This window comes from Chiloscyllium punctatum, chromosome 46 (genome assembly GCF_047496795.1).
Source record: "Chiloscyllium punctatum isolate Juve2018m chromosome 46, sChiPun1.3, whole genome shotgun sequence".
NCBI lineage: Eukaryota > Metazoa > Chordata > Chondrichthyes > Orectolobiformes > Hemiscylliidae > Chiloscyllium > Chiloscyllium punctatum.
In genome coordinates this window covers 46831330-46858638 of record NC_092784.1, presented here as the reverse complement: position 1 = coordinate 46858638, position 27309 = coordinate 46831330, and the positions used below count along the sequence as shown (strand labels likewise).

The following is a 27309-nucleotide window of genomic DNA, read 5'->3' as shown; positions in this document are numbered from 1 at the left end:
TCGGGGTTCATTTTTCTCGAAACCAACCCACTTCCACCAATTACTTTCTTAAACGCGAACAATATTATTTAAAATTACGGCCTGTTTAAACCTTCACCGGTGACAGGTCGACTTTCCCCACCCGCCTCCTCACACGAGCGACGCCTTTTCCCGCCCGCTCAGGCGAGGCCAGCACGCCTGCGCGCCGCTCCGGGCGGCGCCCCCTGGGTATTGTAGTCCTACCTCCCCACCCCCTAGCGACCTGCAGTGCGGCCGCGCACTACAGCTCCCGACATGCAACGGGAGGGCCGGCTTTCACAGTGGGGGGGCGAACCTATTCGCGACAGTACGGGCAAGCGCCGTTGGCGTCATTGCGACGCCGTTCCCCCCCCCCCCAACCGCGGAGCCTTTGCGACAGTGCGGGCAGAGCCGTCTGTTTGTTGTTGACCACCGAGGAGTTAAACCCCGTCGGAGTGAGAGCGACGGGGCGGGGGAAAGACTAAAACTCCGAGACTTAGATTGGAGTGATTGGAAAGTGAGCGGTTGTTTAATCGGGAATCGTGATGCCATTTGATCTAGGCCCCGCTTTAAGTAAACGGCAGGAGAAGGATTGGGTTTCTCCCTGAGGGAGGCGATAGGCCGCGGCACCTCCCTCCCTCCCTCACTCCCTCCCTCCCTCCCTCCCTCCCTCACTCACTCACTCCCACCCTCCCACCCTTCACTCCCACCCTCCACTCCCACCCTCCCTCCCTCCCTCCCTCCCTCCCTCCCTCCCTCCCTCACTCACTCACTCACTCACTCACTCACTCACTCACTCACTCACTCACTCCCTCACTCAACCCTCCCTCCCTCCCTCCCTCCCTCCCTCCCTCACTCACTCACTCCCACCCTCCCACCCTTCACTCCCACCCTCCCACCCTTCACTCCCACCCTCCACTCCCTCCCTCCCACCCTCCACTCCCTCCCTCCCTCCCTCCCTCCCTCCCTCCCTCCCTCCCTCACTCCCTCACTCCCTCCCTCCCACCCTCACTCCCTCCCTCCCACCCTCACTCCCTCACTCCCTCCCTCACTCCCTCCCTCACTCCCTCCCTCACTCCCTCACTCCCTCCCTCACTCCCTCACTCCCTCCCTCACTCCCTCACTCCCTCCCTCACTCCCTCCCTCACTCCCTCCCTCACTCACTCCCTCACTCCCTCCCTCACTCCCTCCCTCACTCACTCCCTCCCTCACTCAACCCTCCCTCCCTCACTCAACCCTCCCTCCCTCACTCAACCCTCCCTCCCTCACTCACTCACTCACTCACTCACTCACTCCCTCACTCAACCCTCACTCACTCACTCCCTCACTCAACCCTCACTCACTCACTCCCTCACTCAACCCTCACTCACTCACTCCCTCACTCAACCCTCACTCACTCCCTCCCTCACTCAACCCTCCCTCCCTCACTCCCTCCCTCACTCCCTCCCTCACTCCCTCCCTCACTCCCTCACTCCCAAATGCACAGGAATAAGAGATCTCCCGAGCCTAAGGGCCGGGGAGCGGCGAAAGCCCGACAGGTGAGTGACGCCACGACTCGGGGAAGGGGGAGCTGCATTGATGTAGCGCCCTTTCGCCGCCCCAGGCGGTGGTTGGACTCTTTTTTTAAAAAAAAAGATTCCCTACAGCGTGGGAACAGGCCCTTCGGCCCAACCAGTCCACACTGACCCTCTGAAGAGTAACCCACCCAGACCCATTTCCCTCTGCCTAATGCACCTATCAACCACTTGAGGGTGGCCAATCCGCCCTTTGGATTGGGCTACGGGAGGAAACCCACGCAGACACTGGGAGAATGTGCAAACTCCACACACACACACACACACACACGCACACAGTTTCCCGAGGCTGGGATTGAACCCAGGTCCCTGGGGCTGTGAGGCAGCAGTGCTAACCACTGAGCCACCGTGCCGCCCCTATTAAGATAAGACCAGAGCTTTGGCAAAGCACGATCCCACAGACGCCGCCGATCCGGCAACGTTCAGGCGGTTGTCTTCCTTTTTTATTAAAAAGGAAGCGGCAGGTGCACGGAATCCAAGGTGGGCAAGCAGGAGGCTGAAGGGACGCAGTGAGCCGGGCAGCATCAGGAGGTGGAGAAGTCACCGTTTCTGGTGTAACCCTTCCTCGGGACATTTTAAAGAGCAACTTGCATCCATCTATTCTGGATCTAATATTGAGTTCAATACCTTCAGGTTGTGAACTTGCTGCTGTTTCTCCCCTTTTGGCTTTACTTGTTGCTTTCTCTGTCACCAAGACCCCCCTGTGGGACTACCTGTTCTTTAAGGTTTGACAATTGTTCTACCATTCTCACTTTCCGATATTGCATGAATACCATCCCCTCCACACTTCATGTCAGCCCTGATGAAGGGTCAACTAGACTTGAAACATTAGCTTGCTCTGTCTTCGCATGCTGCCTGATCCACTGTGTGGTTTCCAGAATTTTTTTGTTTTCAGTAGAGATTTCGGCACCTGCAGTAATTTGCTCCTGCACCCATCCATTAGGTGCTTTCTGCAGCCGCTGGGCATTCCAAAGTGTTCTGTATATCCAGTGGAGTGTTTTATTTTATTTTGAATGGTGGTCCTGTTATATATAATGTTTTGTTTTTGTGTGGTGTTGTTTGAGGGCTAAATATTGGCTTGATTACGCTGTCAGTCACTCAGGGAAAGCCTGCACAGATGACTGAGAAAGACTTGCAATTCTGTTTGTGAGTTACACCACCACTGGGCATCCCAAAGCGTTTTTCAGCCAACTAAGTATTTTTGAAGTTTTGTCAACTTGTAATGGGAAGGAGTGCTAGTTTGTGCACAGCAGAATCCCACATATGACAATCTGGCATTTTGCCAAATCACAGGTTTTTTTAATGAAAGCAAAAGAAGAACTGTATTCACATCATCCTTTCTGAAGTCACAAGGTCTTCTGTTTAGCTAACAAATTAAGTCCTATTTGAAGCATAGTCTCTGTTTGATGCATAGTCATTGTATGAAATGTTTGTTGTGTTGTTTGAGTGATGAGTGTTGGCTCGAGTAGTTTGGGAAATCCCTCTGCACCTTCACTCAGTTACTGCATTGGAGCATGCGCCTTGATTTTTGTGCACTTCCTGTTGTGGGTCTCGAACCTTCAGACCCAGAAGTGAATAACCAGGCTGTGGTTGATACTGGGTCTTTTAAAAGAAATTGTAAATGTTACAAGTTTCAGTAAATTGTTGTCCCACAAAGAGATGAACTTCTTCCAGGAAGCTTACAGCAGGACACCATTTTCTGCATGTTTCCATTTGTGTCTAACATTGTATTGGTTTAACTTAGATACTTTATGAATATCCTTTATTGTCAAGTGCATTTGTTATAAAATACGGTGAAAAATCATGTCCATAAATGCCATTCACAGAATAAAATTTATACAGCCAACTTCAAGTCCAGTTTTTCCTTCTCTGATGCTACAGTGTACAGCTGCCAGAGTCTCACTCTGAGCTCCCCACTTGAACCTCCCTTTGGATTTCTTTTCCTCACCATCTTGGATTGGTAACCAGATGTGCTAATTGGGGTAGTAATTGATCTCTTCGTGATAGTTGGTGCCATGTGAGATGAAGCATTAAGTGTTCTGTAAGAAGTTCATCATACAGGTATTGGCTTAAATATGATTCCTCCCTTTTCTTCCCCAGAGAAGTGTAGGAGCAATGCTACTATTTAGCAGCAGGATATGTAATTACTCTTATTAACTTTTAATCCTGGAATTTACCTGATTAATTAATTCAACAGATTAGCTGTGCCACATCCCCAGAGGCCAGGAATGAACAAGTTCAAATATCATTTGTGATTAAACTATTTCTAGTGGATAAATCATAAATTAAATATGGTCGCCCTAATCTGAAGTACAATTCTGTTTTTTATTAGGTTGCAGTTACAAATCTTAGGTTGAGTATTTTGCTTTATCAGCTATGCTTGTTCAGCATCCTGTTGTATGTTTCATCAGGAAACAGATTGCTGATGTTTAAGCTGTGTGATTGGATTGTAAAGAGTTTTGGAAGGTTTTGAGGACCTGAGATGTTACACAACAATCACACATTCTTTGCCTTGAAGTACAAAAAAATGGACTGAATAGTGTGGATCTTGCAGCTGCTCCTGAGATTGCAAGCTTACTTCTGGATTTCTTGCAGATATTACATTTGGATAAATACTGATTTCTTGCATGATTTCATTTCTTACATGAATAAAATGTTCAGAGGGATGTGAGTCAAGTGCAGGCAGGTACAATTAGTTTAACTTGAGCTTATGGTCAGCATGATTGGTTGGACTGAGGGTCTGTTTCCATGCCGTATGACTATGACAATTGGCAGAGCTAATGGTGTATTGACTATATACTCGATAGTGTTAACCTCACAGATCCAAGTCTGCCCTATTGCAAAGTAGAATAGAATCTCTCTACAAGGAAAGCTCGCTTTGCTTTATCTCTTGGATAATGCAGAGCTTTAAGGTTATTTGAAGGTTTTACTTGGGAGTTTTGATTTGGACTTGGAGTCCTGAGAATGTCACACCATATCATTGCACCTGAACAAAACCAAATTTTTTAAAAAGTCCACCTCTTTCAAAAGCAATTCGAGCCAATCTCTCAATCATCTGTGATACAGGTATCCTGTGCACGTTACAGTAAAACCTTCAAGATGTAAATTGGCCTTGACAGTCATTTATGTACTCTTAGGAATCCTAGCAAACGCTGCAGATGATAGAATGCTTCTACTTTGAGGTAGAGATGAACAAGAGTTCAAACTTTGACTCTTGGCTTGCATTACTCTCATTTAAATGCCCATGTAAAGTGGAAGTGGGCACTTCATGACATTGCCTTTCTTGAATTTGTTATTTGAATTATTGCTGATTCTTCTTGGTCATGGAAGATGGTAATGAACCAGCTTCTCATGTCCAACAGAACAGCTTTCTAGATCCATCTAAAAGGTAGGTAAGAATTAGCAATACTGCTGTGGATCTGGTAACCCATTGAATTTCCTCTCTTAAAGGATGTTCATAATTTGGATGGGCTTTGATGGCGCCCAAGTGGTTTTGTAGTCCTCACTGTTAATGCTAATTTTTTAAATTCCTGATTAATTTTGAATTTTTGTTGAACTTTTAGTTGAACAGTTTAGATTAAACTTGAATTTTAGTTCCCCATTTTCCATGTTGGGATTTGAGCTTGTTCCTCAGGATTACTAGTCCAATAGCAGATTATACAGATATGTCTTGTGTCCTTAATCAACATCTCTCCAACTGAGATTTACCCCATTTTTAATGCATTTAATATCAGGTGACATTAACCTAAGAGGATGCATGTTCTGGTATCAATGGTGGCCAAGACCAGCGAAGGGGTGTGATGATTTTGTTTTGTGATGCTACCTGATCTGGTGGTATTGAGTTTTATTTCATGTTGTACTCGGGACTTGAAGAATGCTGGCTGTGTGTGTGTTTTCATTTATTGAAAATATTATTATTTCAAATTGGAAAATACTAACCAGTGCCGTTTACTATAAGATTTGGCTGTGAATCAACAGTATACTGCACTACTAGGTTGCATTTCCTTACAGTACATCATCTCTTAAACAGTGTGTTCACTATTCCATCTATATTGTGACAAATGGGCAAGCCAGCAAAAAGCAACTGCAAACCTTTTGTGCGCGTACGTAATGATATTGTGGTGTTCATGTTAGTGCCAGTAAAGACAGTCCATCAGATACAGCAAGAAGACTGGCAACATTTGGAAAGGCAGAGTTTGAGGGAATTGTTGAAAGAAGATTTGTTTCTTTAGTATTTCACATTAATATGTGTTTGAACGTAAGTACTTTGAGTGTTGTAGCAAGGGGGTGGGTAGTGGGCTGAGTTTTCAGTTCTTATCAAGTACCTCAGGGAGTCCAGGTATTGCCTAAGATTTACCTGAATTTGCTGTGTATTTTATTTTGCCGCCCGTTGTGATACAGTGATTGCAACGTGTATGGATGAAGTCTGAAGGTCTTTCCGTGGGTTTGTATGGGCTTATCACTTAGCGGTCGGATGTTTGAGGTGATGAATGCCACGTATGAAATGTACATTTGAAAATGTGATTTTATTTCCCTTTCTGTTCCTTTTTTCTCAATGTAGTAAATTATCCCAGTAATTACAGACTTTCCATGAAGTCATTATATAGAGATACTGTTATTGTTTACATTGCCCTTGAGTTTAATGATCTTTGTCTTCACAGCTTGGGTTGCTGGTCGACTTCTCACCTGATGACAGTATGATGATGGATATAAATGGTGATGAGAGTGATGCTGACTTGGAAGCTGAACTGGCAGAGATTACTGGAGAGAAACCAGCTAGCAGAGGAAAACCTAAAGGAAAAGGTATGTCATCTGTCACCTTCACTGCATCTTCCCTTGATTTTTGGCAGTAGTAACCTCCAAGAGTTTAGAGACAAATAACAGATGTTAGATTGGGATTAGTAAATTAGTGAAGAGTCTGTAAGGAGCTGTGGATAGTTTACACCCATGATTATTCCAAATAGAATCTAGTCTAAATTATTTTTAAAAAGAATACATTCTTTCTCCTTTAATACTCATGAGCTTTGTGTTATCTTCTTGTAACTGAATCTTGACAGCATTTAGAAACCTTAACTCAAATGTCAATAGGTTGCAAAACTCCACTGGATATATTCTAGCCCTTTACACACTGCTGTGGCACTTATTAACCAATGTTGCATCCAAGTAAGCAGCCTTTTGATTTCAAAATCCCACCCTATTTCTTTAATTTGCAACTTTGGCTGGATCAATATCCTGCCACTCTAACACATTAATAAGTTTCTGAGGTATCCGTGCTCTGCCAGTTCCACCCTCTTGAGCATCACTGATTTTTAATGGCTTCATTGGTGGCTACCTTCTGCTTGTCAAGGCTCTTGGATTCCTCCCCTAAACATTGCTCCTTCTTTTAAAGACAATTTAAAACCTATCTCTTTGACCACAGTTTTGGTCATCTATCCTAACCTCATTGCAGCCTTTTGTTTTTTTGTTTGAAAATCCCTATAAAGCCCATTGGGTAAAATTTTGCTACGTTAGGAATATTAAGTAAATGCCCAGTTGTTTTTGGATCAGACCTCTGCACTGATCAACGAATGTTTCACCGGACATCTGGAAAGGAACTCCTGCATTAACTTCACGAAAGCATTTCAGATATTCTTCACATACGCTGAATTAGCTCCACACACTCTAAAACCCCATCCCCTAGGATGTCTACCTGAACTGCTGAAACTGTCGTGGCAATGGTGATGTTTTAATGTGTTAGAGTGGCAGGATATTGATCCAGCCAAAGTGAAAGAACAGTAATATCGGTCCAAATTAGAATGTTGAGGTTTGGAGCTGATGTTGTCCTCATGAGGTTTTAGGCTTTTGAGTGATGGGTGGTTACAAAGTAGGGTGGTGCTGTACAAGTAATTTGCTGGAGATTATTCAGTTTGCTCCCATTCTGTGCTGTGATAAAGGGTTCCATTTGAATTAGTGACAGTATCATTAATGAACCAATCTGCTCTGATCTGAGTGCGGCTGTCCTCATTCATAGAAGAAACAAATAAGAATTCTGTCACTGTTGTGAGCTTTGTTGCTGGTGGAAAAGAACATGCACGTCAGAGTATCCAGACTTTGCCCTGTTCTGATGACCAGTGATGCTCTGTGTGGTCCAGTTAAAATTTTGGCTGATGTTGACTCAGGAGAGATAGCGGGGACACAAGGTCTGCAGATATTGGAAATCAGAAACAACAACAGAAATTGCTGGGGAAACTCAGTAGGTCTCACAGCAACTCTGGCGAGAAAGCAGGGTGGCGCTTTCACTCCATTGATGCTGCCAAACCTGTTGACTATCTGGAACTCGAGAGATGGTAGTGTAGTTCATGTTTGGGGAGAAGATGATGGCTTACTGTTGTTCAGATGGTCAGTATTCACCACTGGAACTATTTGCATCATACCTGGAATTATTTCCGATGTTCTGACCAGAATTTGCCCATCCACCCTGCAATTGTCACTTACGTCTGGCTCTTTGTGGGGTCTTCCTGTACACAATTCAGTTGCTGTATTTTCCACACTGCAACTTAATGAGACTTCAACATGTCCCTTTGGCTGAGAGGTCCTTCAGGACATGAATGCTGCTTTATAAATCCCAAGTATTTTTCTCTCTTTCAAATGAGTAGAATCTTAGCCTTGTGTTCAGAGAACACCTGAGCTTGAACAGTTTTCACTTTTGGTGTATGTACAGGATACTCCGTATGGTTGTGCAAACATGTAGTGATTAATCGATCCCTACTTAGCTTTGTTCATTACAATCATTTCCATCACATGCTATAATTTACCTCCAGTTTCTTATTTTTAAATGCCCTCAATTCTCAAGAGATTATTTTCTGATGAAGAAGATAGTCAGGCTCCTTGTTCCTTCACCTCTTCTATTATTCCTTTTAAACTTCTTGGAATTGGGCAAAACTGCTGCTTGCTGATTAAACTTAGCATATTTGAAATATGGAAATACATCTCTCTTGACCTGATCACCAGGTAACCAAGTGAGATTTGATGCAATGTCAAACCTTGGTTTTGCTGGAATGCCCAACAATCCCCCTGGAGCTTTCTCACGGAATAGTACTGCTGCTGCCAACTGGGGCGTTCCTTTTGTCCCCACCGGATCCATCTGTTGAATAAACTGTGGGGCTGCAATTAAGACTTTTTAAAAGCAAACTTGGGAAATACACTTACGTAGTTTTCTTTTCCCTCAGCAGCCATTTTGATTCTGCTAATTTACAAAAGTAGTAACCTGCATTGATCCACTGTCTTCGTTATTGCAGTTCATCCCAAGGTATCTTCAAAGGAGCATTATCAAACAATATTTGATGCAAAGCCACGCAGGTGGATAGTAGGACAGATGACTGAGTCTTTGTTCAGAAGTTCAGCTTAAGAAGCAGCTTAGAGAGTCAGCATGTGTGGGATTAAGAATACTTTGCATTTCGAATTTCCTCTTAACTGAATTCCTAAATGAAAATGCTGAAACTACTCCAAATATATTATTATATAGGCTAGAATTTCTATGCACCTTGCTAGATTTAAACCCTGATCCCAAAAGCACAAGGAGTGAGTTCAAAAGTGGTATTATCGCCATCATGCTTCTTGGGTGGGGAGTGGAAAAGCCACTCGAGGTTATTCAGAATAAAAGTGTACAGTCCTGACAAGCCTTCTGTTTCTGTAGTCCCACTCCCCATGGAAGATATTGAGAGAATGGCTGCTCTGTGCATGAAGGACCTTGATGAAGAAGCTGCTGATGATGATGGTGATGGTGATGTGGATGATGATGCAGACTTGATGGTAAATAGCTTTGAATATCTTTTAAAGTATTCACTGATTTCACTGTCTTTAGCTTGGTGGGTAATTGGGAGAATCATGGAGTTTTAAGACCTAAATACCTATACCACTCAACATGTCACCAATATTCAGTGCCAGCACTGATGTTTGAGACAGCAACTATACTTTTTGAGGAGCCCTTGCTTTAGTTATGGGATCCCATTTGATATAACCCCTCAAGAGGCTGGTATCCTGTCACCAAGTCACACTTTATTTATGCGTGGAAGGTCCTTGACACTGGGCCAGCCCCCTTAGAGCCAGCTCTCAGTGTCAGACATTCTGAACCCTTCTTTATATCTGTCAGCCAGGACTCCCTGATTGGGGCTGTTAATCTGGACCAATCGGGGAACCCCATTTATAAGGGTTCCACCTGGCTGACCTCATTACAATCACTACATCATTCTTGATTCTATTCCTAACATTGAAACTAGTAAATGTCTAGATTCAGACCTTTAAATCTTTTGTAATGTGAAGCATATGAGACTGCAATGCCCACATTTGTGGGTGTTGTATAATATGATGTTACCAGAGAATTGGAGAATTCAGTGAACCTGTTGTGTATTCAGCATTTAAATGGTGCGTCGGATTTCATGTTTACATATAGAAGCTTTCACAGACTAAACCTGACACCTCACTGGTGAAGGGCTTTTGCCTGAAACGTTGATTTTCCTGCTCCTCGGATGCTGCCTGACCTGCTATGCTTTTCCAGCACCACTCTAATCTTGACCTCACTGGTGTGACCTGCTCAAAATGTAAAACAATATTTTTCTATTAAGTCTTGAAGCAGCCTAAGTGCTGCTTTACAGTCCTGCTTGCAGTCAGAGCTAACAGCGAGCATACTTCACATGTCTAAGACTATATTTAATACATACTTCTATTTATAGTAAGGCTCTTTTGTTAGCATTTTGATTAATACATATCGCTGCCAAACATTTTTATAACACAGAGTTGCAACCATTTCAATTGAAGAGACTTCCTACTGCAACTCTACATACAGCATTATTAGTGAGTGCAGGTAGAAGTTGGAAGATCCAGCATTGGTGTGCCAATATAATCTGTTTTACACCTTGGTACCCATTTCCAATCCCACAGCAAAACTATTATTCTGTTGCTCGCTATTCCAAAAAACTGCTTGTCATCTTGCTCCTTCAGTAAGCACTTGGTTTACTTCCATCTACAGTCATCCTCTTTCTGCTTGTCACAAGCACATTGTTGTTCCAGGTGTTACTGATGCACAGTCAAAAGCATGATTGCTGTCAGTTCAGTAGCCTTGACTTGGTGATACCGTTCTCACTGTGGAGCCAGAAGACCACAAATTCAGATCCCACTGCTGACATTTGAATACCCAATCTGGGTTACCCACTCCACTGTCACACCCTCCACTGAGGGTGTGCTGTTCCTTTCTGGTGCCTTCTTTGGGATGTTAAAATGAGAACCCTTCTGAAGGGTAGTAAGGTTTCAATGTCACCTTTTGAAGAAGTACCAGATTGCTGACCAATCTTTGTTTTTCAACCTAAATCTTTCAAATGGGCTGTCTATAATTAGCAGTGTTTTTGTGGGATCATGCTGTGCTTAGCTTGACTGCCAAGTTTGCCATGTCGCACTTAAACATGAGCACTTAAACGCCCTTTTCTAAATCGACGCAAACCACCCCCTGCATCCAGCCCATCTCCTCTTTGTCCTTCTCTGCCTTTCTCTTTCCCCCACCAGGGTGAAACCTTCTTGTTTTCCAAGTTCTACTCTCCAAATTCTTCTCTTTGCTGATACTAAAAGTCCTTTGTGCTTGTCATTCTGTAATGTTTGTGGATAGGGTGTTTGTCTTGTGTTTAAAATAATGCTATTATTTTTGCTATAAATTCTGTGTGTTAGGATTGAGCCCTCCACTACCACCTGATGAAGGAGCGTCACTCCGAAAGCTAGTGTGCTTCCAATTAAACCTGTTGGACTATAACCTGGTGTTGTGTGATTATTAACTATTATATCTTGACATTGTTCTGATTTAAAGTTTTGCTTTTCTAGGCTGAACTGAGTGAGGTGCTTGAGGAGGATAGACAGAACAAGAATGTGCCTTCCCCTGTAGAAAGTAAACTCACGTCTGACTCTATTCCACAGGTAGGTTTTGGTCTCATGCCACTGCACATTTAAGAAAAACAGTTGATTTTGTTTCTTGCTGTTAATGCTGTTGTTGGCACTGTAATTGGTGTACTTTGTTTGTCTCGTTACTTCTGAAAAAAGATGCAATCTCCTCATGGACTTCCAATCCCCCAAGGGTTTATCTCCAGATATTATTTGCGTGATGTTTCAAGAAGGGACTATGGTCTCTCTTGTTTGAGAGTTTTATTAAATGGCCTGTGTAATAATGCTGCCATATTTGGGAGTGGAGTACACCACTGTGTTTAGATTAGTTCAAAGTCTAAAGGAAAAGACAAGATAAGTTTTATTTTGCCTGATAAATTATTAGGAAGTGGAATATATTGCAGTACAGATCTGTCATTGCTTCAATGATTAATCCTGGCATTTGAAAATAAAGAAGATAACTAATTGACTAAATGTTTCAGAAGATTTACGAAGGAGGAAAGAATTGCTGGACCTAACAATATTTATTTTGGTGCTTAATTTCAATGATGTTTTCATGTTTTAGAGAACGCACCAATAGATTTTGAGCAACAGCAAAAAAGAATCGAAATTGCTGGAGAAGCTCAGCAGGTCTGGCAATATCTGTCGAGAGAAATCAGTTAACACTTTCGGTCTGGTGGCTCAAGTCCAGGACTGCACCAGTGCCATAGTAAACACCGTCTTAATTGGAAATTATGCATTCAAATTGAAAGACTTCTCTTCGTTGTTTAAAGTGACCTCTGTTTGGCAGGCAGTTTTTACCTTTTGTGGAGAAAGTGCTAAATGATGTGCACCGTACCAAATTTGATAGTTGACTTAATATGGGGATGCCCATTGAGTCAAATGAAGAGTACTTGGCTTCACATTACTTGGGATTGTTATCTCCTGTCAGAGACATAATCATCCCAGAAATTGTGCCTGAATTTAGAACAAGGTTCACGAGCTATTTTTTAAAATAAGAATCCCTGTCCTGTATCTGATATGGCCAATCAGTTCATTCAACAAAGCACCAACGTTTTAGAACTTTGTTCATGGCTAGGCCAGCATTTATTGACCAGAGGGCACTGAAAAGCAACGCATTATGGGTCTGCAGTCACCGGTAGGCCAGGTAAAGCGAAGACGACAGATTTCCTTCCCTAAAGAACATTAGTGAACTGGATAGTTTTTCATAGCTGTCAACAGTGGTTACATGGTTGCTATTAATTAAGCTTCTTCATGATAAATTTTTCGCTTACTTCAGATTTCACCAGCTGCTTTGGTGTGATTTGAACCCCTGTATCTAAAACATGAGCCTGAGGTCCTTGATTGATGGTGTCGTGACATTGCCACTAAGCCACTGCCTCCAGCTAAGTTAGTTTGGTATCTTCAAGAATTTGCTAGTTTTGTAACTAATCATGACAAATTTAAGCATTACTGTTTTCTTCACTTTGGGGTTTAAGATTAACTTGCTGTTTAAATCCATGATGATGATTTTCTTTGTAGGTGCCGTTCAGTTTGACTCTAATGAAATCTGTTTGTTTTTAACTGTAGTCCAATATGATGCCTGCAGTTACTGGCGGGTTAGAAGGCACTCTGGTGGAGCGGATTGACATGTACAGATCTGCGATCGACAATGCCAAACAGTCTGGCGAGAGCTCTAAAGTTCGGAGATATGAACGTGGCCTTAAGGTTGGAAAAAAACATTCTTGCGTATTTAATGTATCCACTGGCTGAGGAACTGTGTAAATTGTACACGTCTGATCCGGGTTTTGCTGAGTTAGCTCTGTCTGACTATCCACTATAATTAGAAGTCATTTGGCTTTATCGTATTTGTAATTTTACTTGGCTGGTAGGAATTCGGGAGTTGGCTGTGATTGCAGGTGGTGGACCCCAAGAACTGTGTTTTTCAGTTTTCCAAATAATGCAGATGCTGTTGACCAATGCATCAATAATTCCCTCCTGGGTCGTCAAATTGAATACACGTACTATGTGGTGTGATTCTGCTTGAATATTGAATGCAATATCCTTTTGCTATTGCATTGAAATGCCAGCACAGATTATCCTTCCATTTTATGAAGTAGGTCCCACCTTTTGCCTGTTGGTAGTGTGTTAAACTTTTACTGTCTTGAAATTGATATTCAAGGATTTAGACCTTCCATGCTCATAATCAGAAAAATATATTTCCTTTCCTTTCATTTCATTTCCCTAATTTTTTTAAAATTCTGACATTTTTCTTCAGACTTTGCAGTCCATGCTTACATCACTGAAGAAGGGAAAGCAGATTAATGAAGAGGACGTCCCACCCCCAGTGGCTTCTGGCAAAAGTAGTAATGCCTCAAAGACCCCATTTGCCTCTGGGACATCAGCACCTTTAACAGAAGACCAATCTGTCTTAATTGACTTGGCTGTGCCCAGCGAACATCCAGTGCCGTCAGCACAGCCTGCACCCCCTCCTTTACTACCCAAACCAAAGATGTCTGTATCTGAGGTTGCTCCACCTCCTTCAGTCAAAAGACCAAACATGCATGTGGAAGTGCCAGTGCCTGCCAAAATGGAGGCGGCTACCCCCGTGTCTGATAACAGAGCAGGTAGGATCGTTTGCATTGTGTAAGTTTTCTATCTCTGGAGGGTGTTTTTTTTCCCTCTTTAAGCTGACAAATTTGACTTTGCCTGCTTTTCAGTCAACAGGCTGAGATTTCAAACCTGTGTCAGATTTTGTCAGGCTGGCTCTCCGCAGCTCAGGGAGTGATGCACGAATGAAGGTGCTGGTTTTTTTTCTGAAAGAAACATGAAACTGTGTACCTTCTCCAGTGGGAGTAAAATGTCCCAGGGCACAAGTGTTACGACACAGCAGTGAACCCCTGTGTTAATCAAACCAAACACCTAGAAAAACACTCCTCACTTTGTAATCTGTTAAATGAGTGACCGGGAACTCCCAAATTCCACTATTTAATATAAGAACATCAATTTATTTTTTAACTCTAAAAGTGAACATTAAACAACAACTATTTACAACTCTAAGACCCCCTCTTTCTCTTTTTTTTAATTCATTAGATTAGATTAGATTCCCTACAGTGTGGAAACAGGCCCTTCCACCCAACAAGTCCACACCGACCCTCTGAAGAGTAACCCACCCAGACCCATTTCCCTCTGACTAATGCACCTCACACTTTAGGCAATTTAGCTTAGCCAATTCATCTAATCTGCACATCTTTGGACTGTGGGAGGAAACCGGAGTATCCGGAGGAAACCCACGCAGACTTAGGGCGAATGTGCAAACTCCACACAGCCCAAGGCTGGATTCAAACCTGGGTCCCTGGCACTGTGAGGCAGCCGTGCTAACCACTGAGCCACTGTTGTGTTGCTTTGTCCTGGATGGTGTTGAGTTTCTCGAGTGTTAGAACATTGAACAATACAGCGCAGAACAGGTCCTTCGGCCCTCGATGTTGCGCCGATCTGTAAACTATTCTCAGCTCGTCCCCCTACGCTATCCCATCACCATCCATATGCTTATCCAAGAATTGTTTAAATGCCCCTAATGTGGCTGAGCTAACTACATTTGTGGGATTTGGGTGTCGCTAGCTGGTCAGCATTGATAGCCCATCCTTACTTGCCCTTTGAGAAGGTGGGGGTGAACTGCTTTCTTGAATCGCTGCAGTCCACTTGCTGTGGGTTGATCCACAATGCTGGTAGGGAGGGATTTCCAGGACTTTGACCCAACGACTGTGAAGGAACAGCAGTATAGTTTCAAGCTAGGGTGGTGAGCAGCTTGGAGGGGAACTTGCAGGTGGTGGTGTTCCCGAGTACCTGTTCCAGTTGTACTTCAAGATGGAAGTAGTCGTGGGTTTGGAAGGTGCTGTCTAAGGATCTTTAGTGAATTTCTGCAGTGCATTTTGTAGATAATAGCAACAGTGCGCACTGAGCGCTGGTGGGTGAGGGATTGAATCTTTGTAGATGTGGTGCCAATCAAGCAGGTTGCTTTGTTCTGGATGGTGTCAAGCCTCTTGAGTATTGGAGCTGCACCCATTCAGGCAAGTGGGGAGTATTCCATCCCACTGCTGACTTCTGCCTTGGTGATGGTGGATAGACTTTGGGGTGTCAGGAGACGAGTTACTCACTGCAGTATCCCTAGTCTCTGACCTGCTCTTGTAGCAACTGGTTTTATGTGGTGAGTCCAGTTGAGTTTCTGGTCAGTGGTAACCCCAAGGATGTTGACGGGGGCTTTCTGTGATGGTAATACTGTTGAATGTCAAGGGGTGGTGGTTAGAGTGTCTCTTATTGGTGATGGTTATTGTCTGGCATTTGTATTACTTGCCACTTGTTGGCCCAAGCCTGGATATTGTCCAGATCTTATCGTCTTCTGTGTCTTCACTCCTCCTCCGGCTGCGAGTATGTTTCACATGAAAAGGTACCTTTGATCGAAAGGGTTCACTCATGTCTTTGAGAGCATCATACGAAGATGGGCAGTGAGCTCTCCAGGAGTATCACTTGTTACCGTCTGACCAATTGTCAGAATGTCCGCATTCTTAAACTCCTCAACATCAGATCAGCTCATTGATTTGATGTTGGCAAAACAATAAATTCAAACTTGATTGGGTGTTCGTATCCTAGGGCATAATTTAAATTCGATTGGTTACATTCAAATTGTTGTCAAAACAGCAACCAAAACTCAGGTATCCATTTCACAATCAAATGTTACGCATTTTCAATTTTCTGGTACACTCTGAGACTGCCATCTAGTCATGTTCACAGATGCTTGAAAGCTCTCCGTTCGGAACAGCATTCTCTTGCTCTTAAAGGTACAGTACACGCCTTGAACTTCATAACACAAGTTCAAAGCAAAATAGCGCTGTTCTCCCTGTTGTCCTAGCCAGTGGGTATACATCAGTCAACTTGGCACTGAGGTCTCGTCTTATGAGGAGATTAACTGGAATACGTTTTTTTTTAATTCAGGGGATGCGGGGATCCTTAACTGCGGGGTTTGCATCTTAATTTGTCTTTCCTTAATTACCTTCCCATTTGAAAGTGAAAGTTTGAAAATGTCATATCAACACTTGGATGCAATATATTTGAGAAAACATGATCATTGGAGCCTTTTTTAATTTTAATGTACCTCTTTCTTATTGCTATTAAAGTGCATTTGAAAATAGATTGGCAAGAGCTCCATGAGAATTTAAACAAGTTATTTTTAAAGCACAAGATGAAACATGAAAATGGAATGCTGCATTTTGCTAGATCAAAGATGTTAGCCATGAAATTTTCAGTTTGTTTAAACTGGTCCATTATCTGGTCCATTGAGGAGGAAGACCCATGTTAATAAAAAGCAGTGGGGATTGGCAGAGGTTTCATTGTTGCAAAGATTAAGGAAACTGCAGCGTAATGTTAGCTCTTTGTTCTTGAATTTCTTTTATAGTAGTGCCCTGAAATGTCATCTTTAGGTCAATACTAAAATCTTAGGCCACTTTTGGAATACTGCGTTTAATTCTGATTCTCCTACTATATGAAAGATGTTGTTAAACTTGAAAGGATGCAGAAAAGATGTACACGAATGCTGCCAGGTTTTAGAGGGTTTGAGCTGTAGGGAGAGGTTGAATAGGTTGGAGCTATTTTCTCGGGAGCATCGGAGTCTGAGTGGAGACCTTGTAGAGGTTTATAAAATGAGAGGCGTGGATAGGATAAATAGCCCAAGTCTTTTCTCCAGGTAGGAAGTCCATAACTGGAGGGCATAGGTTTAAGATGAGAGGAGAAAGATTTAAAAAGGACCTGAGGGGTAACTTGTTCATGCAGAGGCTGGTGTGTGTATGGAATGAGCTAGCAGAGGCGGTGGTGGAAGTGTTACAATTACAACATTTAAAAGGCATCTGAATGTGTACATGAATCCATAGAGTTGAGAGTGATATGGGTCAAGTGCTGGCAAATGGGAAGAGAGTAATTTAGCATATCTGGTCGGCATGGACAAGTTGGACCAAAGGGTCTGTTTCACACTGTAGAAATCTGACTCTCTGGTGCAAATTGCAGGTTTGTACATTTAACAAGCCATTTGATTTAGAGAGCACATGGAGTTGCTAATGAGTCTTCCTGGATGCTCAGCGTAAGAAATATAGTTGGAATCCAAGAAAACGGAGCAAGTACTTTCTAAGATATGCTTCAGCCTACTGTCTACTGTCTTCAGTGCCTTGTGGAGCTGTTGAAACAAGTCAGACTGAAGTTTGTTTCACTGTCATGTAATGTGCATGGGCAACAACTGGCAAAGCAGGTCATCGGTTGGATGGCTTTTGGCTAGAATGGTGGGATGAATATCCCCTTTAAGTTTGAAGGCTGTACAGGTTTAAAGAGAATCCAGTACTGATATCCTCACAGGTATAAAAGTGGACAGCGTGAGGAGGTGAACCAATTTATATCGTTCTTTTTGAACCTCCAATTCTCAGCCGATTAACTGAGCCAACTACTTTCATGTGGCTCAGTGGTTCTATTGTTATTGGATGCTTTTCTGAAAGAATACAGGAAACTACTATTCTGCTTATGTGTAGCTTTGATTTCTCGGTTTTAGTATCATTGAATTCAAGCATGAAAGAAACAGTAATGGGCAGACAGCGAGAGTACAAACTGGCAGCCCTTCAAGCCAAACGCAGCGGCGACACTGAGCTTGCAACAAAATTATACCGAATAAGTAAGGTAAGATTAATGCCAAGCTGTGGCAATCCTTTCATTCAAGCTGACAGTAGAAACTGGGCTCGTGGAGTGATGGTAAGGTGGGGAGACCTGAAACTGCACTACTTAAACCATTAGTTCAGGCATGTTGTAAATATTTTGTGAATTTGTTGACAATCACTGTGTTGAGACATAATGGCTAGTCCATCCTTCAGTAGACAAACCAATTTGGGCTCAACAGCCGAGACTAGTTTTATGGCTTTTGGTGTTAAAGGATGTGTATTTTGCAAATCTCAGCTTCCCTTTAAAATTGACCCTAAGCACAAAACTACTGTAGAACTAACAAAGTAACCAGCCCCTCTTGTTGAGAAACCACTGGACACATGGTTAATGTAATGGGGGAAAAAACACTGATTTACTCCCACACATCAGGGAGTTTTGGGACCAAGCATATGAAATGGAAAAAGTTCCATTCTCTGTTATTATAAGCACCTTAGCTATTGATTTGAGCAAAGTTCACCAAAAAAAGCAAGTTGAAAAGATGAAAGTTACTTTTTATTAGGTCAAGGTGTTCAGGCTTACCAAAGCAAGGAGGGATATGGCGGTGTGTATTGCAGTTCAGACACAATCCAGTTGAATGTCAGACTCCTATTCCTGTGTCCTTGAGTAGTATTTGTAGGATGGGAAAGGGAGATGATAGTCTGGTGCTCCAGCATGGTTCCTGTTTTGCCTTGTCTGAATTGGAGGCAGTCCAGAGAATGTTGGTTTAACTTGTGTCAATTAACAGCTCATTCCTTCTGTTCAAACCAGAAATTTGATCCTATTCTTGAAGCACTGGGCAGAGGAGAGACTGTGGACTTGAATGGACTCCCACCCCCTTTCGGTATGCACTAGATCCGTTGTGTATGTGTTGTGAATACATCTTTATGCTTCTGTCAGCTGGCCTTTGATTTCTACACAGTTGGGGAGGGGGGAGAAGGTCTTCTCGTGTAGGTTTGGTGGTCTGATTAGCAAGGTTGCAGATGACGCTAAGATTGGTGGAGTAGCAGATAGTGAAGGGGACTGTCAGAGAATGCAGCGGAATATAGATAGGTTAGAGAGTTGGGTGGAGGAATAGCAGATGGAGTTCAATCCAGGCAAATGTGAGGTGATGGATTTTGGAAGATCCAATTCAAGAGCGAATTGTATGGTAAATGGAAAAGCCCTAGGGAAAACTTATGTATAGAGAGATCTGGGTGATCAGATCCATTATACCCTGAAGTTGGCAACGCAGATCAATGAAGTGATCAAGAAGGCATACGGCATGCTTTCCTTCATTGGACGGGGTAGTGAGTACAAGAGTTGGCAGGTCATGTTACAGGTGTATAGGACTTTGGTTCAGCCACATTTGGAATACTGCGTACAGTTCTGGTCGCCACATTACCGAAAGGATGTGGATGCTTTGGAGAGGGTACGGAGGAGGTTATTAAGGATGTTACCTGATATGGAGGGCGCTAGCTATGAAGAGAGGTTGAGTAGATTAGGATTATTTTCATTAGAAAGACAGAGGTTGGGGGGGTGGGGGGGAACCTGATTGAGGTCTACAAAATCATGAGAGGTATAGACTGTGTGGATAGCAAGAAGCTTTTTCCCCAGAGTGAAGGACTCCGTTATTGGGGATCACGAGTTCAAAGTAAGAGGGGGAAAAGTTTAGGAGAGGTATGCGTGGAAAGTTCTTTATGCAGATGGTGGTGGGTGTCTGGAACATGTTGCCAGCAGAGGTGGTAGAGGCGGGCATGATAGTGTAATTTAAGGTGTATCTACACAAATACATGAATGGGCAGGGAGCAGGGGGATACAGATCCTTGGAAAATAGAGGGCCTGTTCCTGTGCTGTAATTTTCTTTGTTCCCGGGACTAGTTTTGACCAACTGTATTCATCCTGAGCTTGTAAATCTGGGTCTAAAGTTGTAGAATTGGCTGTTTCCATTTGATAACTTCAGTCCACATTCTCTCGCCAGGTCGTTTACCAAAGGAGCAACTGTCAATCGCCCCTCCTGGGTCATCTGCTCCCTCAGTGCCAGCCGCGTCTCCTTCGCAACCATTGATGTCATCATCAGGTGGGTCCTCTTTGAAGGGTAAATCCTAATGTGGTCTTCGTGATTCAGGCAACCCATGTGTTTCTTCTTATTCTGTGCGAATGAAGAATTAGATCAGTAAACCTTTGCTGTATTTCCTTAAAAGGCAAGTCAACTTTCCTCAAAGAGGACTAATTACACACAGTATTGCAAAGCCCAAACAAGATTTCACAACTCTTAAATTTTAAGTCCTTTCTAATAAAGGCTAACTTAACATTTGCTTTCCCAATTACTTGCTGCAACCACTAACTTGGTGATTAACTCAAAAGCAAAGCCAAATACTGGAAAAGCTGGAGGTCTGAAATATAAGCAAAAGTCTATTGTTGGGATGCAATTTGTTATACTTTTTTACCTGTTAAAAATGATCATTCACATCAGAGACATGGGCAGCATAACAGTTGAAGGTAATGTTTTCTTCCCTTCCTTTGGAGTCGCAAGGTAGAGATCAGAAATGTTGACTGTTTTCTTTATTGCATCTCTAGTTTAGCAATCCTCTTGTAGGTAACTCAGCATGTGGCAAATAGAAGTCTGGACACTCCCAGACAGTGCAGTTGATTCCGCACTACACTGCATATTTAATAAAAATGGGAAAGTGTCCATGAACAATGGGCAGGAACAGACCAATGAAGTCTGCCCCCTTAAAATCCTATTAACTTGAATGTGATGAGCGTTGATGTTTCATCCCTTGCTCACCACATAGCTCCTGGAAAGTTTAAGGAATAAAATGAACTTGGGTAAATTCAGGGAAATTCCTCGTTAATACTCAATCTCGATGATTGTGAAAAAGTAAAAGTTAATGTCTCATTCTATTCTCGATTAGCTTAGTCGATGTTCCCTGGTTCTCAGTGTTCCATTCAGTTCAAATAGTTTGTGTGAACAGATTATCTGAAACCTTATCATCTTAAGAACATAAGAGCAGGAGTAGACCATATGCCCTGTCAAGCCTCTACCATTCAATACAGTCATGGCTGAGGTGTTAACTCAACTCTTCTTTTCTGCCTGATCCCCATATCCCTCACTTCCCTGAGACCCCCAATTTTTTTTTTTAATCTTGGCCTTCAGCACATTCTGTGATTGTGCATCTATATATCCCTCTTGGTGGACAATGTCAGGAAACTAAATTTTTGCCTTCTCCCCAATTTAAGATTCCCCACCTACCCTTGAGTAGCTCTGAGAATTTGAGGAAAATTTCACCCAATGAATAAACATCGGGTTAGCCGGTAGGATCTAGTGAGATATCTCAACAATAAGTGCTCGCGCCTCACCTATTCTCAATATATGTCTATGCCTTTGAGGGACTAAGTGCAGTATATCCACTTTGCTAACAGTACAAGTTTGAAAGTTAAGCTAGGCGGGATATAAAAATGCTGTGAAAGAATGTAAGGAAAGTGAATTGACAAAGATATAAAATAAAGAATTATAGAATCCCCTATTCTGGCAGGAATGGTATAAAGCAATTTTTTTTAAGTAGTTGAAAGCTAGCAAATATTGGCAGATTGTTGATTTGATGACAGATCACAACCCGAGATGTAAATGGAGTTTTCCTTTGGGGACTGTTACATGTGCAGAGTATTTCCAGACGTTGCTGTTTATATTTCAGAGTTCCAGTATTGTACTTTGCTTTTGCCTTCATCACCAAGTTAGCAAAATGTTGTAGAAAGCCAATGGTACATTAACCTTCAATAGAAAGGGCTTGAACAGTACTGCTCCCAACCCTCCATTCCAAAAAGCATCCTTCCACCACTACCCTTTGTCCCCTATGACCAAGCCAGTTCTGTATCCATCTTACCAGCTCACTCCTAATACTGTGTAACTTCATCTTTTCTACCAGTCTGCCATGAGGAACCTTATCAAAGGCTTAACTGAAATCCATTTGGATATCAATTGCTTATCTCTCATCAATCATCAACAAAAATCTCAATCAAGTTAGTGAGACACGACCTCCCATGCTGTCTATCGCTAATAAGTCCACTTATTTCTAAATGCGTAAGATCTTGTCCCTGACAATCTTTTCCAATTATTTCTCTACCACCAACATGACACTCTCAGGTATGTGATCTCTTGGATTATCCCTGTTATCCTTCTTAAACAATGGGACAGTATTGGCTAATCTCCAGTCCTCTGGGACCTCACCTATGGCCAAAGAAGATGCAAAGATGTCTGTCAATGCTGCAGCAATTTGTTTTCTTGCCTCCCTCAATTATCTGGGTTAGATCCCATCAGGACCTGGGGACATATCCAACTTAATACATTTTAAGGTGCACAACTCCTCTTCCTTTTTAATAGCAACTTGGCTTAGAAATTCGATACTCCTTTCCCTGAGTTTATCCTCCACCAATTCCTTTTCTTTGGTGACTACTGGCATAAGTATTCGTTTGGGACCTCACCTACCTCTTGTGGCTCCACACACACATTCCCTCCTTTGTCCTTGAGTGGGCCAACCCTTTTCCCTGGCTACCTTTCTTTTTAATAAATGTGTATAAAAAGCCTTGGGATTCTCTTTAATATTGTTTGCTAACAACTTTTCATGACCTCTATTCATGTTTCTAATTCCTTGTTAAAGTTCTTTCCCACTTTATTTTAGAAAGTTCAAGGGTTTCATCTGTTACCATCCTCCTCGACCTTATGTATGCTTCCTTTTTCTTTTTGACCAAAGTCCTAACGTCCCTGGTTATCCAAGGTTCACGTAACTTGCCGTATCTATCCTTCATTGCCGCAAGAATGTGCCACTCTTGAACTCTTATCAACTGACATTTGAAATACTCCCACTTGTCCTATTGTAGGTTTACCCTCAAACAGCCACCTTCAATCAAAATTCTCCAGTTTCTACAGAATATTGTTGGTAGTTCGCTTTCCCCCAGTTTAACACCTCCAACTGAGGACTACCGTTATCCCTGTCTATGACTATCTTAAAATGGTCACAGCTCCTGAAATGCTACCCGACTGAAACTTCACTCGCCTGGCCGTGCTCATTTCCCAAAACCAGGTCCCGTATGACCCTTTGCTTAGTTGGACTGTTTACATATTGTGTTATGTCCTCGTCCTTATGTCCACTTTCTTGCCCTTTCCCTGTAACCCCTGATTCCCTTCCAGATCAAGATTCTCTCTCTCTCTGTCTTAATGGGAGGTGACAGCCATGATCATATTGAATAGTATCCCCTACTGCTATTTCATTTAGTATTCTCATGTCTAACTGACTGTTAGACAGGATCATTATTTATATTATTAGAGACTGAACATTCCTATATATCATTTACCATGTACTGGAATACTTGCGTTTCCAGTTGTCAAAGTATAGGTTTTGGACAACTGCAATTTGCAATGCAAATGTGTTGGATTCCTGTATCTAGGAAGAGCTATATTTTAAACGTCCCAATTATTCTTTGTGCATTCAAAGAATTCACATGGTTCATTGTACAATGTCATCATTAATGGAGAGTATAAATTCTTCACTTCAACTATACCAAGTCCTAACTCTGTAAAGAGAGATTCCAACTTGACTTAGACAGTGGTTGTTCTGTATTTTCAGTCCTCACTCTTAGTCAACATACCTGAGAATAGAAGGTCAAAGTGGAGCTCTGGGTTGATTCCAAATTCTTGGTAAATGTGGCTGAACCTATGGAGCCAGTGACTTGATGCAAAATTTGCAAAGACAAAAATAAACTCTTTTTTTGATTGAAACAGGGTTATTTTTTTCCTGTCTGCAGCTATCCCACCTCCCCCTAAAGATCTCATGGAGGCCCTCCAACAGAGAATGGACAAGTACAAGTCTGCTGCTGCACAGGCCAAGACTGCAGGCAATGACCGGAAAGCGAGGATGCATGAACGCATAGTCAAGGTAAATGCATTTCCAAAATAACTCACTTTGCACAACTAGTGCAAATTTAAAATATTGTTCCTAATTAACATTCTTATTTTGAAGATACTAAGCCCCCTGTGTTGTTACTATTCAGATTCCCTTTCCCATTTGACAAGCAAGTGAGATTGAATCACTGGTTTGTTTTGCATTTCTCGTGATCGTTATTTAGCTGAAGAAGAAATAAAATCTGGAGGCATGCAAAATAGTTTGCAGACTTGCTGTCACTGTTTCATACTTGTACAAAGTTAATCTACCCTCCTATCTCTCTATTGTCTTAACAGCGTCTCTTATATATTTTCCTTTTCTGCTTTTCTTGTGTTTTTCCTCCACTGTTTGAAAGCAGAAGAGGTTGGTGTCAGTTCAAATATGTCTTTTTCCCCTTCTATCCTCATATATTCAAGGATGCGTTTGACACATTTGGGCTCTTGTGGTGCAATGGTTGTGTCTCTGCCTTTGAGACAGAAGGACTGGGTTCAAGTCCCACCTGGTTTCGAGGTGTGTCATAATATCAATGAACAGACTGATTAGAAAATATAGAAATACAGATTCCGCGCTGTATCTCTCTCCTCTGCCTCGTGAGCTGTTGTAACATTTCAGTGCTCATGTTAATTGGAAACCTGAGATGCAATGGAAAGATGCAAAGCTGGTTCAGTCTTCTCTGGTGGTGGCTGGGGCAGAAAGCCATCATGACAGTTCTCTGCTCTAAGGCAATAGCAACTGTTTTTAATTGATCTTCCAGCAATACCAGGAGGCCATACGCGCATATAAAGGAGGAAGGAATGTTAACCTGAGTGAACTCCCAGTGCCACCTGGTAAGAAGCAGATTTTAATTTATCTTAATCATGCAGTGCTGTTGGACAGGACATCATGAGATAGAAAGTATAAAGAGCGTTAATTGAAACTACTTGGGGCTTTCTTTAGGGGGGCTTAGTGGGGAGAAGATAACTTCTGAAACTTGCTGCTTTTTTAAGTCATTACGAAGTATTGAATACAGGAGATCCAAAGCAGTTAGCAATCACCGTTTGATAGACTGAACCGCATAGCTTCTATTTCTAGTGAGAGGTAATTCACCAGAATGAGTGTATTATCTGAATGAATCAAATAAATTGGGTGCACTGTTATCCTCTTGTTTCATGTGTTTCTGGCAGTTAGTACAGCATTGTATTGCAGGGAGTTACTTTGCCCACATGGTGTCACTCGGTGACCATTGATTTTTAAGTTGTTTATTTCTGCTGTCTCTCTTCCAGCTTCTCTTTACTGTTCTCAATCCAACGCACTCAAACTCAGAGCAGTTAGTTTACTGGAAAGTGAGTGCGGAAGTGAAAATGCAAATTTACTTCTCTATCTTTCAGTGAAAGATTATTGGAAAATCTCTGTCCTGCTCTAAAAGCCATAATGTCTCTGCCTGTTAGAAACTCGGGAAACAGTGTTTCTGCAACTGCAACAACATAGATTTGTGTCCATATCAGTCACACCATAGTGCATTGGTAATGAGAATGTCCACCTTGAGTAGGGAAAGGTACCGAAGAGCTCTGTGAGCACTATTACTTCAGGGCAGCTGAGCGAGTGAGGGTTGAAAAGCTCCCAATCAGTATTTACTTCATGTAACTGAGCAAAACCAGAGACTAGACTGACTCAGTGAGGCTAGGTGTCAATGAGGAAGTAATGGAGTGCGATTTTGGATTTGGATAGCTAGACCCAGGTAGGATGGTAATTGATCAGAACCAGTGTAGTTTTTCACGCGGTTCTTGAGAGAGTTTAAAGGCCAGGTTGAGAAATATAAAGATTTGTAGTCCCATGTGATGTTTGAGATTTGATCCACTGTGTCATTTAATGTCCGGGAGATAATAGCTGAGAAATAGATAGGATCCATCTTGAGTATTTCAGCTAGTTGAAGTCCGCTGTAGGTCACTGTTGTCTTATCCATATTTACCATGTTCAATTCTGAATGTTAATGAAAGTTCTGTCTAGGTCCTATATTTCTATTTCAATGCTGTATAGTACGGTTTATTATTTTGTTCTAAATTATGGAATCTTCTTACTTTATTCTCTTTGGAAGTTCCATCGATCTCTTAATTTACTTAAAAGTTACTAGGCAAGTCGTAACATAAATTTGGTTATCTGTGTGGAGTTTACACATTTTCCACATGGTCACAAATGGAAAAATGATAAAAATGACCATCAGTCCCGATTGCTGATACCTCGCCAGGATGGTAGCAGAGATGGTGGCTAAATTAGGTAGTCTTTGTACTGCAGTGAATTGTTTTCATTCTTCACTCCCCACCTCCCACAAGGTTTCCCACCGCTTCAGGGAGCAGAGAACGGTGCACAGGATCAAAGTATTGTGGGGGTGCTGGAAAGTGCAATGAAGTTAGCCAATCAGCAAGTGAATGATGATGATAATGAGGATGATGAAGTAAGTATGCCTTGTATAGTGGCGTGGAAAGAGCTGTCAGTCCATCATTCATTTTTGACTCTTTAAATGTTCTGCTCTTTGAAATCAATTCATATCCCATTTGTAAGCTGCTATGATCTATCATTCCTTTGATTTAGAATCAGTAATTCACTTGTGTTGCTGCATAATAAAGTTGCTGTGTGACTTAGGTTAACCAATACTTTGCTTCCCTTTCCGAAATAACCCAAAACTTTTATTTTGAGATGTATTATGCTCCGATGGGTAATGTGCATTCCCTCTGCACACTTGAAGACTTACAGCTAGGAAATTACCTTGTCTCACTATCAAAATGTACTCCTTCATAGTGCAAAATTGGAGAGAGCCAGCAGAGATCCTTTGCAAAGGATTTAGAATAACCAGGGAGGTGAGAAGGAGCAGTTTCAAAAGAAGGAAAATGTGATAAATATTGCCACCATATTCGTATATCATCCCTCAGGATGGCATGGTGATGCAATGGTTAGCACTGCGCCAGAGACCTGGGTTTGATTCCACGTCTGGTGACTGTGTGTAATTTACTCGTTCTCCCCGTGTCTGCATGGGTTTCCTCTGGGTGTTTTGGTTTCCTCCCACAGTCTAAAGATGTGCAGGTTAGGTGGATTGGTCATGCAGAATTGTCCATAGTGTCTAGGATGTGCAGGCTATGGTAAATGCAGAGTTAGGAGGTAAGATGGGGGCTCTGGGTATGGGTGGGATGCTTTTCAGAGGTTCTGTTTCTGCACAGTAGGGATTATATGAT

The 27309-nt window shown here is 42.4% G+C and overlaps 1 protein-coding gene across 2 annotated transcripts in view; it reads left to right on the top strand.

The window, feature by feature from the left end:
* Window positions 1-1110: 1110 nt before the first annotated feature.
* Window positions 1111-27309, top strand: part of cc2d1a (coiled-coil and C2 domain containing 1A) — an 81993-nt gene continuing 55794 nt past the window's right edge. Inside the window, exons 1-12 of one of the 2 annotated variants that reach the window (XM_072564123.1) lie at window positions 1113-1535; window positions 6233-6374; window positions 9247-9362; window positions 11418-11510; window positions 13044-13181; window positions 13732-14080; window positions 18043-18167; window positions 18954-19026; window positions 20143-20241; window positions 23967-24097; window positions 24858-24930; window positions 26413-26534. In XM_072564123.1, the coding sequence (XP_072420224.1) occupies window positions 1476-1535; window positions 6233-6374; window positions 9247-9362; window positions 11418-11510; window positions 13044-13181; window positions 13732-14080; window positions 18043-18167; window positions 18954-19026; window positions 20143-20241; window positions 23967-24097; window positions 24858-24930; window positions 26413-26534 (1521 nt within the window). In that variant the 5' untranslated portion in view covers window positions 1113-1475. Of the gene's footprint in view, window positions 1536-6232; window positions 6375-9246; window positions 9363-11417; window positions 11511-13043; window positions 13182-13731; window positions 14081-18042; window positions 18168-18953; window positions 19027-20142; window positions 20242-23966; window positions 24098-24857; window positions 24931-26412; window positions 26535-27309 lie in introns of both variants that reach the window. The other variant, XM_072564124.1, reaches the window with a different exon arrangement.